Here is a 17,238-nt window from a genome sequence, read left to right on the forward strand (position 1 = left end):
CCGTTCCCCAGCAGGCCCCATATCCTGCGGGTCCCTCGTGCTTTGCCTTCCCTGTGCTGCTTACATCAGCTGATGCTGCAAGTCTCTTTTTCTGGTGCAAAAGTGAGACGGAACGCCCTGCCAAGGTCGTGCAGTGAGGTGGCGGAGATCACTGACAGAGATGGAAGAGGAGATCTAATGAGCTCCAGTCCAGCACATCTTACAGCAGATTCGGTTACCTTAGCCATCAGACTGCAGATAAATAGTGTACTAATGGCTCTCTGCTACACTCACCTTTCAAGATAATGCCGAGGTGGCTGTCTGCCCAACCTCCCCATCTTGCAGCTGTTAAATGAGGCAGTCATACCTAGTTTTGGTTTATTTCATTAGGGAACAAGGGATCCCAGCCCACAGGTAGGAACTGAACTTCTGCTTTGCATAAGAAAAACACAAAATAAAGCCATCAGGACATGGGTATTTGACCCCCAATGCTGCCAGGCCAACAGCTGACCCTGCTGGTACGCCTCAAATTCCATCTTTGTGAGCTTACACACAAGCAGTGTGTCGAACACTGTTATGTCCATTCACAGGGACTGCTTTCATCTCCCACAGTGGCTCATGAAACACTCACTGATCTACGTTTTGACAGCTCGCTATGACCTGCAGGACTCATTTGTAAATGCCAAAGACACTCCCTGTCTTCGCTGTGTGCGGGGCTCTCTTACACAGACACAAAGTGTTGTGACAGCAGCAGATTCCCTTACAATTCCCTTACAAGCAAGCTATGATACTGCAAATGAAGACAGACTCCAGACTCTCTGACAATACCAGAGAGGCCTTGCATAAATAAAACGCATCCTGTTCAAATGAGATATTCTGTGACTGCTCTGGCTGTGCTTTGTACCTTCACACATTGCCCTTTTTGCCTCTCATTAGTTGTCACCCTGCGATGCGCTGAGCTCTGCCTGATCCCACTTAGGAGTAAAGCATGACACAGGTTTGTTATTCTGGGTCACTGAAATCAGCATCACCTCCAGGAATGCATCTCCAGTCATGTTCTCTCCCAGCATTTCTCTGGAAAGGTAGCAGTTGGCAACAATGCTATTAATAGGAGAACAGAAAGTTTTCTGTGCTTGAAGCAATGGTGCATGGAATGTGAGGAGTTCAAAGACAATGATGGAAAACAAGCAATGTGGCTGCTTTGGAAAGCAGGCAAAGCCTGACACCAGGATCTCCTGTCTGATAGGAGCCTGTGTGGTTTCTTTTTCAGAGAGGTTGCCAGTAAGCTGGGGACACAGGATTGCATGGGCTTTGTGAAAGGTTAATGACTTCCCTGCTCTTTTGCAGGCATGCAGCTGAGGATACACAAAATACAGCAACCCTGGGTCAGAATCTCACTGTTTCCAACCTCTGCCACATGTGAGCACCAGCTGCGTTGTGGTTGGGCTCGGGCAGGCTTACCTCTGCTTACCTCTGCCAGGCCATGACCCACTGCGAATATTTCACGTGTAATCTTCTTCTGGGGACATTAAAATACACATGGCTATGGAAGGAGCATCAAATGCACTCTCTTTCAGAGCACAGAAACAAGCCCTGCTGGGATGGGACTGCTCCTGCTGCTCTATTCTGCTTCAGCCCTCAGTTCCATACTCACACTTTGAGAAAATCCCGTCATTATTGGCGTCGGTAGCAAAACCCCCATTTTCTGCCACAAGACTCTTCAGGCCTTAATGATAAGGTCAACAAGACTTGAAGGTGGAAGAGATGAAGCCGCATCCGTTTTATCCTCTCCTGTTTCACTGCTGGCTCTTACACGTTCCATAGCACGCTCCTTTGCTATTAAGTCTCAGGTGCTGCTGGGTGCAGGTGGTGACACACAGGCTGCTCCTTCCCAGAGCCACGTTGGTTCTGTGCTCTGGCAGCCGTGGAGAGCAGTGGATGGAGACATTGCCTCCAACGGAGCCTGCAGCCCAACGCTTCTGAAGACGTGCTGCTGTGAGCAGATTGTATCTGCCACACAAACCCCATGGGGACAGGAGGTGCTTTCCCAGACACGGGGCAGACCAAACTGGCGAGACTGGGCTCGGCTCTGTGCACATCTTAGCTGCCTTATTGCAGCTTTCCCCTGCCTGCATAACGTGAGATGGGAACCAAGCCCTAGGGCTGAACCCACAAGAAACACCAGTGACTGCTCCTGAAACAGGAGCGCTAGGGAGCAAGCTGTGAAGCACAGCACACACCAGCAAGATAAATACTGTTTAAAAGCAGCTCCTTCCTGGCTGTATTCTTGTGAGTGGTCCAAAGAACAATGTTTCCTTTTAAAAGAAGTCTTTTAATTTACATTCTGAGAGTTGTATTCAAAAAAGTCACAAGCTATGAAAGTAAATTCAATTGAAATTTCAGACTGGTTCTTTATCCGAGAAATTCCAGCACACAGTTCATTGTTTTAGCAGTGCAGAGACATCTGTGAGTACAGCAGGTATTAGTTACCATCGTGATTTTTCCTAGGCCTGTACTGTAAGCTATAAAGGATGCCCTGAATCCACACAAAGGAAAGCTAAAGTAACTGTAACTTGGTGTAACAACTAGAGTGCATCCCATTTGCCTGCCACTCCTGTATGTATCTTGCTGTCAGCTGCCAAAATACGGGAGTTAAAATGGTGTGGAGCGAGATATTTGTCCCTAAAGTCTCAGGGCACAGTGACTGCAAGCATAACCTGCTCAGAAAGCCAGCACCTGCTGAGCAGTGTGTTCATTTTATTTGCCAGTGTTCACCTCAAATCTCTACCTCGTCCATTGCTAACCATGTGCAAGCTTGCATCACACAGATCCAGCTCCCAGGTGATTCTGCAGGCTGTTATTGAGGTGTGTTTGCTCTGTCTGGGCTCTGCAGAGAGCACTCAGTGCTCAGCAGCACATGGGCACCAGGTGCACACAGACAGCCCCAGCAGCTTGCTGGGATGCTGCTTCTGTTTCAAGCATCGCAGCTGAGTTAAGCTATACAAAAAGAATAAAAAGAGAAGTACCTATCCCAAGACAGCTAGCACACTACGGATTCAGCTGCATCGACGACAGCCACTAAATGCGCTTTGGTTATTTGTATGAAATACCAAAAGGAATCTGAGTCCCTTGAGTAAGTCAGTGCTCCTCTTACTACCCAGGATCCAAGCTCTAAAAGGCTGCCAGTGAAATCCAGGCTTGTGTAACCTCTTGAGAATAGTTTTCCTATAAAGCTGCAAAACCAAGAGCAGATAGCCTTGTACGATAGCTCAGAGGTAGACGCGCAGGGGAGGCTGCTGAAAAAGTCTTGGGTAGCAGTCAGGAGGAATCAGTCTCACTTTAGAAAGTTTATTTCTTTCTCTGGGCTGCCTGGAAGCTGAAGCTCCTGCTGTTTGTCCTTGCCATCTCCCAGCACAGCAGCTGCATTATGAGCGGTCGCAGTTCTGAGCGTGAGCTGCTCGTGGGAGGTTTATGTTGGCTTTGCAGGCAGCTCCTTGGTTGGGCTCGGTGACTGCAGCTGGTCACCCTTGTTCTGGCTTGGAGGAGGAGGCCACGTGGTCTTCTGATGGAGATGGCTGAAACGAAAAAGTGTTTTTTGTAACTCGGGTGAAGGATACAAAAGATAGGATGAAGACTTTAGGATGAGAGGTGGTGGCTCTGCATAGCATGAGGAGAGATTCAAGTTGGATAGTAGGACAAAATTGCTCTCTGCTCAATTGCTCAAAATTGCTCAATGCTGAGGCATTGGCACAGGCTGCCCAGGGGGTCACCATACCTTGAGGTGTTCAAGAACTGTGGGGTTGTGGCACTGAAGGACACAATTATTGGGCAAGGTGGGATTGGTTGGACTTCATGATCTCAGAGGTCTTTTCCGACACAGACGATTCTGTGTTGCTACGACTTGCTACTGACTAGGGAAAAGGGGAGGCTGTGGATCTCACGTGGCTGATTGTGCTGGCTATCTGCTTTGTCTGAAAATGATTTTCCTAACCTCAGAATCGTGGATTGCAAACTCCTACTTTGTACCTAACTGCCTCCATGCTGGCAGACTCTAAGGTTCGCTTGAGGTGATCAGTTAATACAGATGACACAGACATTCAGGTATCAAAAACATGCTCTTTCAGCAGATGCCTTCAGGACGTGGCTCTGTTAGATGTCATTCACTTCAGAGGTTTCAGGGAAACTCTTAGAACACTGAAGATCCAAACAGAGCCACACACGTCCTATGATTCTTGGCTGGAACTTCAGCACACCTTAACTCCATGGTGTAACAGTTTCATGCATTCAGTGAGGATCTTTCCCATGCTCAGAGCTCACAGTGGTCTAAAAAGTGCCACAGAGCCATGATTTTCCATCTGGCCTGAAGGAGAAAGTGCATTTTAGATCCAGGAATTCACCCCATACTTTGCTGTGCTGGGTGAGAAGGCTCTTGCTGTCTAGCAGAGGACTTCCTTCTCTCTTATGACTACATGAGGGTCTCTGTCACATGATATGGTTCAAAGTTGTCGAGGAAAAAAGTTTGAAAAAACAGGAGTTACGATGTAAAATGTACACAGCAAGATAGATTTTGATACCTACTCCTTGTAGTTTGGGAGCCCTTCAGCAGGCAGGCACTGGTCCCTGTCACACGGCGAAGCTGGAAGTGTAAAACCAAGAATAAGCAAAGGGTTGGAAAGGATGCCCAACACAAGTAACAGTGTTACATCGTGGTAACGCACACATAAATGACGCAGGCACTCTGGAAATGCTGACAGCTCATTTTTTTGAGTGCTTCTCAAAGGCTACCATTGTTTTCCTTGCATCCTGGGCTCTGAGAGGAGGCAGTGCTGGAGGGCAGCGCAGGAAAGGCTGTGGCAGTGTGCCCAGTTGGTGAATGGCATCAAAGAGCAAGGAATGGGCACACATTTGGGGCTGTATGCTCACCTGATCGTGACAACAGGATTAGAAGCTCATCTTTTGCATGGAAAGAGACAAGTAGGGTCAAATAACTGCTGCTAAGAAGCGTCTATGGATCACAGCTGAGAACCTCAGGCTGGAAAGTTAATTCAGATGCTTGGTGAATGATATTCTCCCCTTTGCAGCCATGAGAGTGGAGAAGAGCCCGGGTTGCCAGACTTGTATACCAAAGAAACAGGGAGATTACTCTTCCCCTCTACTCAGCACTGCTGCACTCATGCCAGGATGGTGAATGAAGGTTTTGGTTCCCAGTTCAAAGCTGCTGAGAAGCTGGATAAAATTCAGCAAAAGCAGCCCTGGGGCTGAGAACCTGCAAGGGGAGCTCAAAGAGGGCTGAGGGAGATGAACTTATTTAGCCTGGCAAAGAGGAGGCTGAAAAGCAATCCCACAGCACTCACTCCTACTTCAAGGGTAATTACAAAGACATTGAAGCCAAACTCTTGTTGGCAGTGGCAGACAACACAACTAGGGGCAACAGCCAAAGATTGCACCTTGGGGAGTTCAGACTAGACATTAGGAAAATCTTTTTCTGCATGGAGCACAATGCAGCTTGGGAAGACATTCTCCAGAGAGGCTGCAGACCTCCGTTTCTGGAGGTGTTCAAGATGCAGTTGGCTGAAAGCATTGCAGATCTGGTCTGGTGTGTTGGTCCTTCCTGGAACAGGAGATTTGACTGCTTATCTCAAGTACTTCCTTTCAGAGCATTACTGTGATTCTATGAAACCATCCTCCTTACTCCTGGTTTCTTTGCAGGACAAGCATCTTTCCTCTGGTCCTGGGCACAAGTCACACTCTCTGACTCTTTAGACCACAAGCCTGATTGCCAGATCCATCTACAAATCATATGGGTATATAGAGGGCAATTACATCTCAGTTAGCATGAAAGAATCAGGAACATTCAAGGGAGACTTAGCTGGTACAGCAAACAAGTGGTGGAAAGTGTAATTAATGCTAACAACTGACATCATTGAGACTTGCTTGGATTTGGGTTTCTCCCGTCAGCTGAGTGCTTACCGTCCTTGTTGGAGAGCATTGGTGCTAGCAGCTCTTTAGCTTCTGATAGCAAAAGGTCAACAAGATCTGAAGATGGAAGAGATGTATCTGAGACTGCCTCTGTTTTATCCTCTTCTGTTTCACTGTTGACTCTTACAAATACGGAAAGTGCCATCAATACTTCTATCATGGAACAATCACTGACAACCCTGGCCAGCTTCTTCTGAAGGACACCCTATGTGACTGCATTCAGAGGGCACTGCCCCTCCACTTCAGCATTTCAGGAATCCCTTTCAGATTTGCTTGTATTGTTATGGATAGAGATTTAGGATATACCATCAAAGTACTTTGTTGGAATTTCCATTTTGTTTAGAATTCCTCAAAACCTTATTTTCCTTCATTACTGTAGAAATGACCATCTTGAAAACCTCACCATTTTAAAGAACTGTTTCCCCTTACCATCACTCTTACAAATCAGCCTTCTTTAAGGGGCTGTTATTGCCAACAGGATCGTAACCTTTAAACAGGTGAACTGATTTAAAACAAAAGAAAGCAAAACACGACCTGGCTTCCCATAATAGAGTTCTGATACAAGGGTTAGAGGAGCCCTGACCTTCCTTTCTGCAACCATTCCTGAAGTCAAGAGTCATGTTTGCTCTTTGCTTCCACTCGCTCTATCAGCTTCCACAGCTGCTGACAGAGAACTACATGGCCCTAAAGCCAAAGAGTGATTTATATTAGGAAAAGCAGGTGAGTCACAACTCTGCTTCACTCAAACAACTTGCTAAGGGGCTGTGCTAACAGGAGCAGCTTAACCACAGGAGTGCTTCACCTACTCATTTCCCCCAAAAACAGAGGCCAGCTGCCCCTAAAGTACCAACTCATCTGCAGCCCCCGCAGCATCATTTCCCAATGGTTTCCTTCCCAAAGTGACAGCATAGGTCGGTTCTGTGCGAATCACCTTCCCCTGAGAAAGGTCAGAAAATGAAATGTTCCCGGTTTGCAGTTCCCAGAAGCCATCTCCTACCTTTTCTCATCCTGTAAGTGACTGGGTGTGCTCAGGACCTTGTGAACGTTCTGCCGTAAAACAAAAACAAAACAAAATTAAAGGTTTCAGACTTGTAGGGACGAATAATTCCTGAGAACAAACCCCATGGGCTTCTGCTGCTGATCAGATTTAATATGACAGTAATCAGCTTCTGCTTATTCATTGCCCTTGAAGCAAATATCTCAAGGCCTTTTGCAGCACAGGCATTCACAGCCCATGCAAATACACAGACACTTCTAAATTATGCGTTTTAATGCCAGCAGATAAAGTATACTGAACACAACATAAAAATACTCTCCCAAAGAGTGGCTTGGCAGCCTACATTTCAGCAAGCCCATGATCATCACTACCAAACAATCCCTGCTTTCTGAATGGTACCTACACGTGTAATTTCTCCCTGTGGTTAACGAATGCTCAAATACTACTGAGGGATGTATGACAAGGAGACATTTTGGCCCTGGAGATTAAATCCTGTGATTTTTGTCCCTTGGTCCAAGCCAAACCCGCTTGCAAAGTCCAGCCTGAAACTTCACACAGCCCAGCGCCTGGTGCTGCACATCCAGAGGTGTTTAAGTTCATAGAATCCTAGAATGCCCTGGGTTGCAAAGGAGCACAATGCTCATCCAGCTCCAACCCCTGCTGTGTGCAGGTCACCAACCAGCAGCCCAGGCTGCCCAGAGCCACATCCAGCCTGGCCTCGAATGCCTGCAGGGATGGGGCATCCACAGCCTCCTTGGGCAACCTGTTCCAGTGCCTCACCACCCTCTGGGAGAAAAACTTCCTCCTCATATCCAACCTAAACCTCCCCTGTCTCAGTTTAAAACCATTCACTTCCTTTCTCTCCACTGTTGATTTCAAGAGCTCCGGGGACAAATTATTGCTAGCTGTAGCATTTGGAAGTCCTAATGCTTCCCATGCTGGCTGGTTTACTAGCTACACAAGCCTGTATTCCCACCACAGGCAATGAATTGGAAGAACAGACAATTAAAAGAAAGCTCTGGAAGAGTAAAACTGCTCCTCAAATTCATGCTTGCTGTGCATAGAAGCAACCAATGTGTTTTACACAAAGCTAAGGCCAAAACGCAAAATGATTCTGACTATCATGCCAGGGGACACGTGTGATGGGCCAGGCTCCATCATCTGCCCCACGCCATCACAGAGCTTGTGGGTACATGAGCATCTTTGAGCTCACTGCTCAGCTTCTCCTAACCAACACGCAGCGCCTTGTTAGAAGCAGAAGGAATAAAACAGCCTCTTGCTTATGGACCAGGAAATTAGTTGGACTTGCAAAATCCCTCATAAGGGAAGAGGCCACAGTGATGCCAGCAGTGCTGGTGGCAGCTCAGCACATCACCTGCACAAACAGGAGCAGTTTCCTATTGCAGATCTCCAGGCGCTTCCGTGAGACTTCGGATTTCCGTAACTGGCCATCAGCCAGGGACAGCTGTCTTTTCAGCTCCAGGATGTCCTCCTGTCCAAGAGAGAAAGGTGATGAGGACACTCCAGCCCCAGCTTTTGGAAATGCCAGCTTATGGCATTTGCTATAAAGAGAAAGCCACCGTTCTCTTGGAATGGACAGTGGGAACTGTACAGAAAACAGTGCACACCCAGAGGCAACGCTGGCCTTGTAGAATACAGCAAGTAATGTACATATGCTACCATGATTTTCTCCTTTCTAAGGAGGGGGTGGAACCTCCAGAGAAGGATCTGGAGTGTTGTTCAGTCCTGTGTGCATCTGTATTCCCAGGCTCAGGAGTTTCATTACCTCTATCTCAGAGGCATGTTTTGCTTTCTTCCCTGCCAGCTGCATCTTCAGTTCTGCAATTTCAGCTTCCAGCAAGTGGATCACTTCCTCATAGTCCTGCTCTGCACTGTGCGCCTGTCTCTGCACCACCTCGGCCATCTGCAGCTTGCTGTGCAGCGTCCGGTTCTCCGAAAGGAAGCCCAGGGCTTTCTGGAAGCAGTGAGAAGCAATGTGAATGCACTGCATCCCCTTTCTGGGTCAGGGACAACCTGAGGGTGCTTATGTTAAAAAGAATAGAGAAGAAAAGAAAAAAAAAAAAATCAACATTTTGTGCCACATCCAATGAGCCAGCTCTTCACTCACCTGGTTCAGCCTCTGGAGCTCATCTTCCATTGACTTCTTACTGTTCTCCACCTCTTTCAGGAGAGACTAAGGGAAATATTTTCACCAGATTAGAAGCAGCAAGTGATAGGACATCCCCTAAAAGGGATTCTGGTCTTTTAGGAGGAGAGGAGAGGAGAGGAGAGGAGAGGAGAGGAGAGGAGAGGAGAGGAGAGGAGAGGAGAGGAGAGGAGAGGAGAGGAGAGGAGAGGAGAGGAGAGGAGAGGAGAGGAGAGGAGAGGAGAGGAGAGGAGAGGAGAGGAGAGGAGAGGAGAGGAGAGGAGAGGAGAGGAGAGGAGAGGAGAGGAGAGGAGAGGAGAGGAGAGGAGAGGAGAGGAGAGGAGAGGAGAGGAGAGTGTCTGGGGTCTATGTGGAGGAGAGGTCCCACCTTCAGCCTTCGGACTTCTTGCCGCAGGTCGGTCATCTCCAGCTGCAGCTGCTCCATCTCTTCATTGCCGTTACAGCTGAGTGAGTCAAGGGTCTGCAGGCAGAGGGCAGAGGACAGGCAGCTTTAGGCACCACCCAATCAAAACCAGCAAGTTGTGTTGCAGGTGCATTGCTTTCCACTTCTAGAATAGCTATAAGTCGAACTAATTTGGAAAAGGAGATGGCATTTGTAGGAAGAAGATCAAAAGGAACACTAAATAATTCAACTGAAGGCTTCCCTTCCATCCCAGTATTTGAGTCTCTGATCCCTGACAGACACAGAGTAGCTGTTCTACAGTGAATTTTCATTTTGAGCCAAGCAAAATGAGTTGGAATGCATTAATTAAGGTTGGTTTTCCTTCTGCATCACTATGACTGACACAGGCTGCTGCTTTCACATCACCCCATAGGAGCTGTTGTTTCTTTATTAAAAGAGATGAGCCTGCTACACAGTTTCATGGAATTTGATCACAGAATCACAGAATGCCCTGGGTTGCAAAGGAGCACAGTGCTCACCCAGCTCCAACTCCCTGCTGTGTGCAGGTCTCCAACCAGCAGCCCAGGCTGCCCAGAGCCACATCCAGCCTGGCCTTGAATGCCTGCAGGGATGGGGCATCCACAGCCTCCTTGGGCAACCTGTGCCAGTGCCTCACCATCCTCTGGAGGAAAAACTTCCTCCTCATATCCAACCTAAACCTCCACTGTCTCAGTTTAAAACCATTCCCCCTTGTCCTATCACTACCCACCCATTTAAACAGCCATTCCCCCTCCTGTTTATACGCTCCCTTCAATTATTGGAAGGCCACAGTGAGGTCTCCCTGGAGCCTTCTCCTTTCCATGCTAAAGAACCATGGTATGGTTGGGGTTGGAAAGGACCTCTCAGCCCATCCAGCCCCATTCCCTGCCATGGGCACGTTCACCTCCCATAGATTAGGCTGCTCAGTTCCTCATCCATGGCCATGGACACCTTCAGGAATGGGGCACCTACAGCTTTCTGGTCAGCAGTGCCAGCATCTCACCACCCTCTAGGCCAAGAATATCCTCCTAATACCCGACCTAAATCTTCTGCTCCCACCCCTGTACAGCCTCACATCAGCTCCTCAGGAGCAGGGCTGAAGGACACGCACTGACCGGGGAGTGGAACGCTGATGTATCCAGCAGGCTGGCCACCTCATGCTGCGTGAAGAGCACAGAGCTGGAGTCCAGGCCAGCCTCATCCAGCTCGTCCTGCATCACATCCCTGAGTGCTTGGAGGAGATCTGAGGCAAAAAGGCAGGAGACAAATGCAAGAGCTTGGGGAAACCCATTGGCTGCCAAGAGCGGGTTTAGAGACACTTACAAAAATACATATCCTGAATATATATATAATTATAATTTAGAATCATCTGTTGGAACACCGTGGTTCTCAGAGTTCCAAACATTTGAACCCAAAGCAGCATTTCCCTGCCCCACATCATCCACATGCCTGCTGGTGTTCCTCCAGCCTAAGCAATGCAATCCAGATTGATGGCTTCAGCACTTGGGAGAAGCATCGTATTGATGGGTGTGAACACCAAGATTTGGTCTGCAGTCAGGTGCAGTGGGGAGGAGGCACCCTTGGTGTCTGCTACTCATTATAACTGCTTTCAGGCTACATCAGGGCTCAAATGAGTGTTTCTGCCCAACCTGCTGCTTTCCAACAGCTGTTTCTCTCCTCTCTCAGCCATCACCAAGGCTGCACAGATACTAAAAGCCCACGGGGAGCTGCCTGCTCACCTCCATAGGCCACCGTCCCCTGCGAGTCCGTGGTCAGGCTCTGCCGCAGCTGCCTCTTCTTCTCCTCGGTCACCTCCAGGCCGAGGTACTGCAGGACCTGCCTCAGGAGCAGCAAGCACTTAATAGAAAAATACTGAATGGTTTGAAACATGTGCTGGGAGAACACAGTGCTGGGTTTCTCCTGGAAGTGGCTCCAGGCACCAGCTGCTGCGAGAGCAGGGTTGAGCTGGATTTCCAGTCTCTCTTTTCCTACAGCTGCACAGCAATGCCTGTTCCAGGAGATACATTCACGACTCTCCAAGAGTATTTTATGCAGATGGCAAACAGATTTGCAGCTATTAAATGGGCAGGAGCTTTATTAAATGCTTGGAGCTCTTTCTCTTGCAGCCTGAACCGTGCTTGGGATTGAGAGGATAAAAACTATTCACAGCATATTTCCTGAGGCAAGAGGAGACATTCAAATACTTTCCCTCTTCACTGCACCTATTGCTCTCATTACGAGGATGCTCCTGCAGATATTTATCAACCCAAGCCCTGGGCACTGCACAGAGGTGGCTAAACCTGTGCAAACACCACTTTGGTGCCAGAGGCAATGACTAAAAGGCTTTAAAAGACAAATTCCAGCTCAATTGAGAAGCTGGGAATGAGCTGGGATTGAAGTTAAAGCTGCACCCTTGTCTCCTGCTGACGGGTCCCACACTCCTCGTGGGTGCCCCCCCCGTGTCCTGGTGTGCACAGTGTGCACCCCTACCAGAGCTACAGCAGCCACCTCTTCCAGCAATGGATTCTGGAAGGGGATGCCAAGCACCCAAGCTCCTCGTGTTGTAGAGTCTGTTTTATAGGCAAGGCCGGGGCAATCCTAAATCCCTGTCTCAGAGAACAGGAGGTGGGATAGAGGAGAGGATGGGATGGAGGAAAAGGGGATAAGGGACAGGATAGGGGAGAGGATTGAGTATGGAATGGGATAGAATGGGATGGGTTGGGGGAGAGGATAAAGGGTTAGAGGGTAGGACAGAGGGTAAGATAGAGGATAGGATAGGATAGGATAGGATAGGATAGGATAGGATAGGATAGGATAGGATAGGACAGAACAGAGGACAGAGGACAGAGGACAGAGGACAGAGGACAGAGGACAGAGGACAGAGGACAGAGGACAGAGGATAAAGGTTAGGATGGAATGGGATGGGGAGAGAATAGGGGATAGGATAGAGGAAAGGAAGGGACAGAGCATAGAATAGGACAGAATAGAGGATAAGGGATAGGATAGAGGATGGGATGGAATGGGATGGGATATGGTGGGATGGGAGAGAGAATAGGGGATAGGATAGAGCATAGAAGAATAGGACAGAACAGAGGATAGAGGATAAGGGATAGGATAGAGGATGGGATGGGAGAGAGAATAGGGGATAGGACAGGGGACAGAGGGCAGAGGATAGGACTAGAGGATAGAAGAGAAGAAGGGAGAGGAGGAGAACTGTGGGTTTAGGGGAACTCAGCAGCCCGTGTGCGGGCAGGAGCCCCGCGCTGCCGGGCGGTGGCAGCAGATGTCCGCCGGAGCCCCGCACTGCTGAGCGCTCCCGCACTGCTCCTAAAAAAGCAGTGCCAGGAGGGGAAAAAGAGGCACATGCACCCCAGAACCAGAGCGGGGAGCACGGCCTCCGCGACAGACACTGTACAGCCGAGGGAAGGCATCGCTGGGGGCTCTGGGGCTGCGTGCAGCACTGGGAGGGGGCCCAGAAGAACCAAAGTTCTTCCAGCCCCTCTGGGCACACAGCTGGGATGCTCAGCGCTCCCCGCTCTCCCTTTGCAGCTCCTAAAGCTGGACACAACCTCCAGCAAACCCAACTGAAGAGTGGAGATGCAGGGCTTTTCCAGAATCTTCAGTAATGATCGGATTCATTAATTGCAGCACGTGAGCAGTGCAATGGCACCATGGAAATCAGCACTTTGAGCTCTGTGTGCCTGGGCTGTTGCTGTCCCTGGGGTGTTCAGATGAGAGCAGAGGGGACTAAGGCTGCAGCAGCCCCTGCTTTGTACAGGATGGTGTGTGCTGCTTAGAGCACTGATCAGGCACAGCAGGTTTATTCTGTGCAAACAGCCAGGCTGATTCCCTCTGATCATTTCTATTCCATTTTGCCATTTTTAATCCCTCTGGAAAGCAAGTGACACAGTGACCTCAATGCTAACACCTGGTGCAGCCCTCCCATGCCCAAATGCAATATCAATGCAAAATGGAAAGCTCTCAAACCATTCCCAGCTCAGCACCAGGTTTTGCTGCGTCTGCTCTCAGCTCAGGGCCAGATTCCTGCAGCAGCATCTCAGGCAGCGTGCAGATCACCCACCCACCCTAAGCATTCAGCATAGGGAGGGACTGGTGGCACATCCATGGGTGTTTTTCTGCACAGAGCACCCCAGGAGGACGGGGAGGAGATGTCACTTTGGGACCAGGCACTCACCAGCTCCAGCTTGCCATCCTTGAGGCGAATGTGGGGATCCAGTGCTACTTTGGGTTTGGAGCCCGTGGCTGCTCTCAGGCTGGGGGCTGAGCAGGGTGCTGAAACACCAAGGGGAAATGTTAATGGAAGGGGGCTTGGGTAGAGGAAAGAAGTGCCTGCAAAGCACCGTTCAGGTTATATAAAGTAGAATGTGCATGCAGCAGAACACAACTGAAGAGCAGGATTTGTTAAATGTGGTCCCAGGCACTGAGGGGATGACAAACCCCTACTAAATGCAGGCTTCCTCATGGTTTGAAATGGGACCACAGGACCACAGACTGCCAAAATGCCACTGAGGAACTTTCCAGCCATAAGTTTTTGGATTCCTGGGGTCTGTAATTGTGGTGATAGGTTTAAAAGAAGAAATAAATCTACCTGGATCTTGTTTAGGCTAATTGGTTAAGCAAAGCCAAAAGCTAAGGAGCAAAGTTGTATGATTGAAAGCCTTGGCTTTTCACAACTCACATGGGATTAAGCAATGTGGGAAAATACCAATGCAAGACTTCTCTCCCCAAGACTGCAAAAAGCCTTGGGCTCCTTTCCCAGGCTGCCCAGGCAGGATGTTGGGGTGCGAGCTGCATGCACTGCAGCTGAAACGTTCCTGTGAGAGGAGAAAAGGCAGAAGCTGTGCAGGTTGGAGCTATCTCAAGTTGGAGAGAACCCTCTGCTGACAGCTGGCTGCTCCCTGCAGGTGCTGTTACCAAAGCACAGTAGTGCTTTGGGCCCACATAACACTGCCATGGCACTTGTGCTTCTCCATCCCTGGGGGAAACCCCATAATTAACCCTGGGAGAAGCTCAGGGTGGCTCTGCTCACCCTACAGCATGGCAATCCCTCATCGTGCCAGCAGCACGGAATTCTCCCAAGGACCAATTCTTCTTTCCTGCCTGAGATCTGCTTTACAGCCTGGGCTCCCATCCCTGGCCCAGCCCTTCAGTGATGCCCGACAGGCACACACACCTCATCCTAATCCCAGGATTCATCTGCTCTGCTAATGGCAGCAGCTGGGAAGCAGGAAGATGTAACACATGGGGATTGGCCACCTGCACTTCACTCCCCAAGTTCAAGGGCAGAGCTGTTACCTCTGAGCATGGCTGATCAGGATTAGCTCAGCGAGGCTCTGCTGTCAGCTCTGGACATGCGGATATCCAGGGAGTCTGCTGGTCTCCCACCTCCAGGCAGTCCTGTCCTGGGCTCTGAGCATGGCTTGCTGTTCTTTCAAAGCCACTTGTCTGCTTTCATGGGTGACAACACCAACACAAAGCCTTCCCGGCACTCGGCATGAAGCAAACATGTGTAATAAAATCCCCCAGCTAAGGCAGGAAGCAATTAGGTCATTGCTATTTTGCTGGAATGCCTCCATGGCCTGGGGGGGTTTTCTCCCCATCACTGAAAGCAATGCCTGCTGGTTGTGGCCACACAAAAGCCTCTCTAAAACCAAGATTGTGCCTGCTGGGGACTCACTGCCATGGTAACAAAGCCCACCTTTCCGGGCAGAAGTAACCTCTGAACCACAAGAATATATGGGATCTTGTGAAAGTAATCTCCCCAGACCCAGAGTCATTTGAGCTTTCCTGTTATTCCTTTATGGAAAGGTGAATCTGCATGGGGATCTGAGCTCAGCCCCCCACTGCCAGCCCCCTGGGGACAGCATGGGGCTGTGCCACCAGGTTACCAGCTCACAGAGGGCTCAGAGCATGGGGAGCATGACAAAGTAAGCAAAAATAAAGCTTGGACATAAGAGAAACCTGACAATCTCATCTAGAAGCAACTTTGATTTGAACACCTGAGAGCAACCTGAATGCCTGCACAGTGTCTGGGACTGCCATCTGCAGTGCAACTTTGTGGAACTCGCCTTTCTGCTGTGCTGTGTCTCCATGTATCAACTCTTTGTTCATTCCCATCAGAAGGGAATGCTGCCTGCAAGGATCTTTTTCACCTGGGCAAAGGTGCTTCTGCAAACAAACCCATGGGACAAGCGCTGTCTTCTGTTGCCTGTAGGAGACAGCACTCCTCCAAACCTCTTAGAAAAGACTTTTGCTATTGTGGATAATAAATCAATATGGGCATAACCACCTTCCCTATGTCCTATTGGGATGAGTGTCATTATCACAACATCAGATTCCACTACAGCAATATAATTATTGCTGTAGAAATGAATCTCATTGTCCTCAGCACCGAGGAGCCACAGCTGTGCTTGGGACCAACGCAGACCCAATGAGGAGCAGGACTCTTACCTGAGACAGTGAGCTCTGGTGGGCAGATATCTGGTGACAAAGAAGGCACAGGAAAATGGTTTTCATGTCTACTCTAGAAAAAGAAGACAAAGAAGGCATAGAAAATCGCTGAGCATAATCTGGTGGTGTAAACAGAGAGCAGAGGAGCTCAGGAGAGAGCAACCCAGCTTTCCTTGAGCCATCCCAAAGTATCTGCACACAGAAAATGTGAGTTCATCGTTTCTCTAACTGCAATTGAGAGCTGAGGATGAATTTGGCCTGCTGAGCTTTCTCCATAGGGGTTCTCCTTAAGCCTCTGCACTCAGGACACCAGTGAGGTCCTCATTCTGACTGTGGTCACCCCAAACATAACTCAGACCGATGTGACAGGAAGCAGAGATGTGTGCCCACCCTTTCAGCTCGTGGGCTGAAGCCTGAGGATGAAGGGAAAGGAGCCGCAGCCCAGCTGAGCTGAGACTTCATTAGGAGTTCCATCTTTCAGCAACAAACTGAGGAAAGGAGAAATTAATTCCAGCCAGCAATTTATTTCACATACACAGAGAATTACACAAGCTGAATGATAAAGGATCTCTCCATACTACTCAGCTGTGTATATTTAGGCTAAGGCTGGCTTTCATAAGCAAGTCTGCAGCTTGGCACAGCCAAAGGCAACATGTGCTTGGCATTCTTGCAAGTCTGTGTCTCCACAGGGTCTGGAAAAGAGAACCTTTTGGGAATGATGCTCATACAAAAGGAAACATCATCCAGTCTTTTCTTATGGCATTAGAGGTGGAAAAGGGCGGGCGACACACCAGGCATTGCAACAATCCAGGAAAGGAATGCTAACTGCACACAGCCCAGCCACAGGCCTAAATTATCGTGGGGGTTGCATGTTTCAATCCTGTATCACTGTGCACAGCTCCAGCCCTCACCTCTGCAAACACAGCAGAGAGCAAGGAAGCGTGAGCCTGTCTTATCATTAGGCTGGCAAGGAGTAGACATGGGCTGCTTAGGAATGCTACAGGTTCATCCTCATCAGAGGTCTTTATGAACAAAGAGTTGTTGCTGCCTTAGGAAGGAAACTAGATCAAACTGACTCTCGTAATCCCTTCCAGCCCTGTGGCTGCTGGGGAATGAGATGCAGGTTGCTATCCAGGTCGTATTGTTTTTTAAACCTGAGACTCCTGAAACAGGATGGAGGCTCCGGAGACAAAGCTCCTGTCATTTGCCCTAAACCCAAGACAG

General features: G+C 49.1%; 1 protein-coding gene across 1 annotated transcript in view; it reads right to left on the reverse strand.

Moving 5' to 3' along the window:
- Nucleotides 1-1,743: 1,743 nt before the first annotated feature.
- The window catches only part of LOC128079113 (syntaxin-binding protein 4-like), a 30,500-nt gene continuing 15,005 nt past the window's right edge, over nt 1,744-17,238 (reverse strand). Inside the window, 12 exon segments of the mRNA XM_052680050.1 lie at nt 1,744-3,554; nt 4,558-4,615; nt 5,950-6,080; nt 6,956-7,005; nt 8,331-8,447; nt 8,742-8,930; nt 9,084-9,149; nt 9,490-9,582; nt 10,659-10,786; nt 11,283-11,379; nt 13,739-13,836; nt 16,015-16,087. Of these exon segments, the coding sequence (XP_052536010.1) occupies nt 3,449-3,554; nt 4,558-4,615; nt 5,950-6,080; nt 6,956-7,005; nt 8,331-8,447; nt 8,742-8,930; nt 9,084-9,149; nt 9,490-9,582; nt 10,659-10,786; nt 11,283-11,379; nt 13,739-13,836; nt 16,015-16,087 (1,206 nt within the window). The 3' untranslated portion in view covers nt 1,744-3,448.

This window comes from Tympanuchus pallidicinctus, unplaced genomic scaffold (assembly GCF_026119805.1).
Source record: "Tympanuchus pallidicinctus isolate F22 unplaced genomic scaffold, pur_lepc_1.0 scaffold18, whole genome shotgun sequence".
Lineage (NCBI taxonomy): Eukaryota > Metazoa > Chordata > Aves > Galliformes > Phasianidae > Tympanuchus > Tympanuchus pallidicinctus.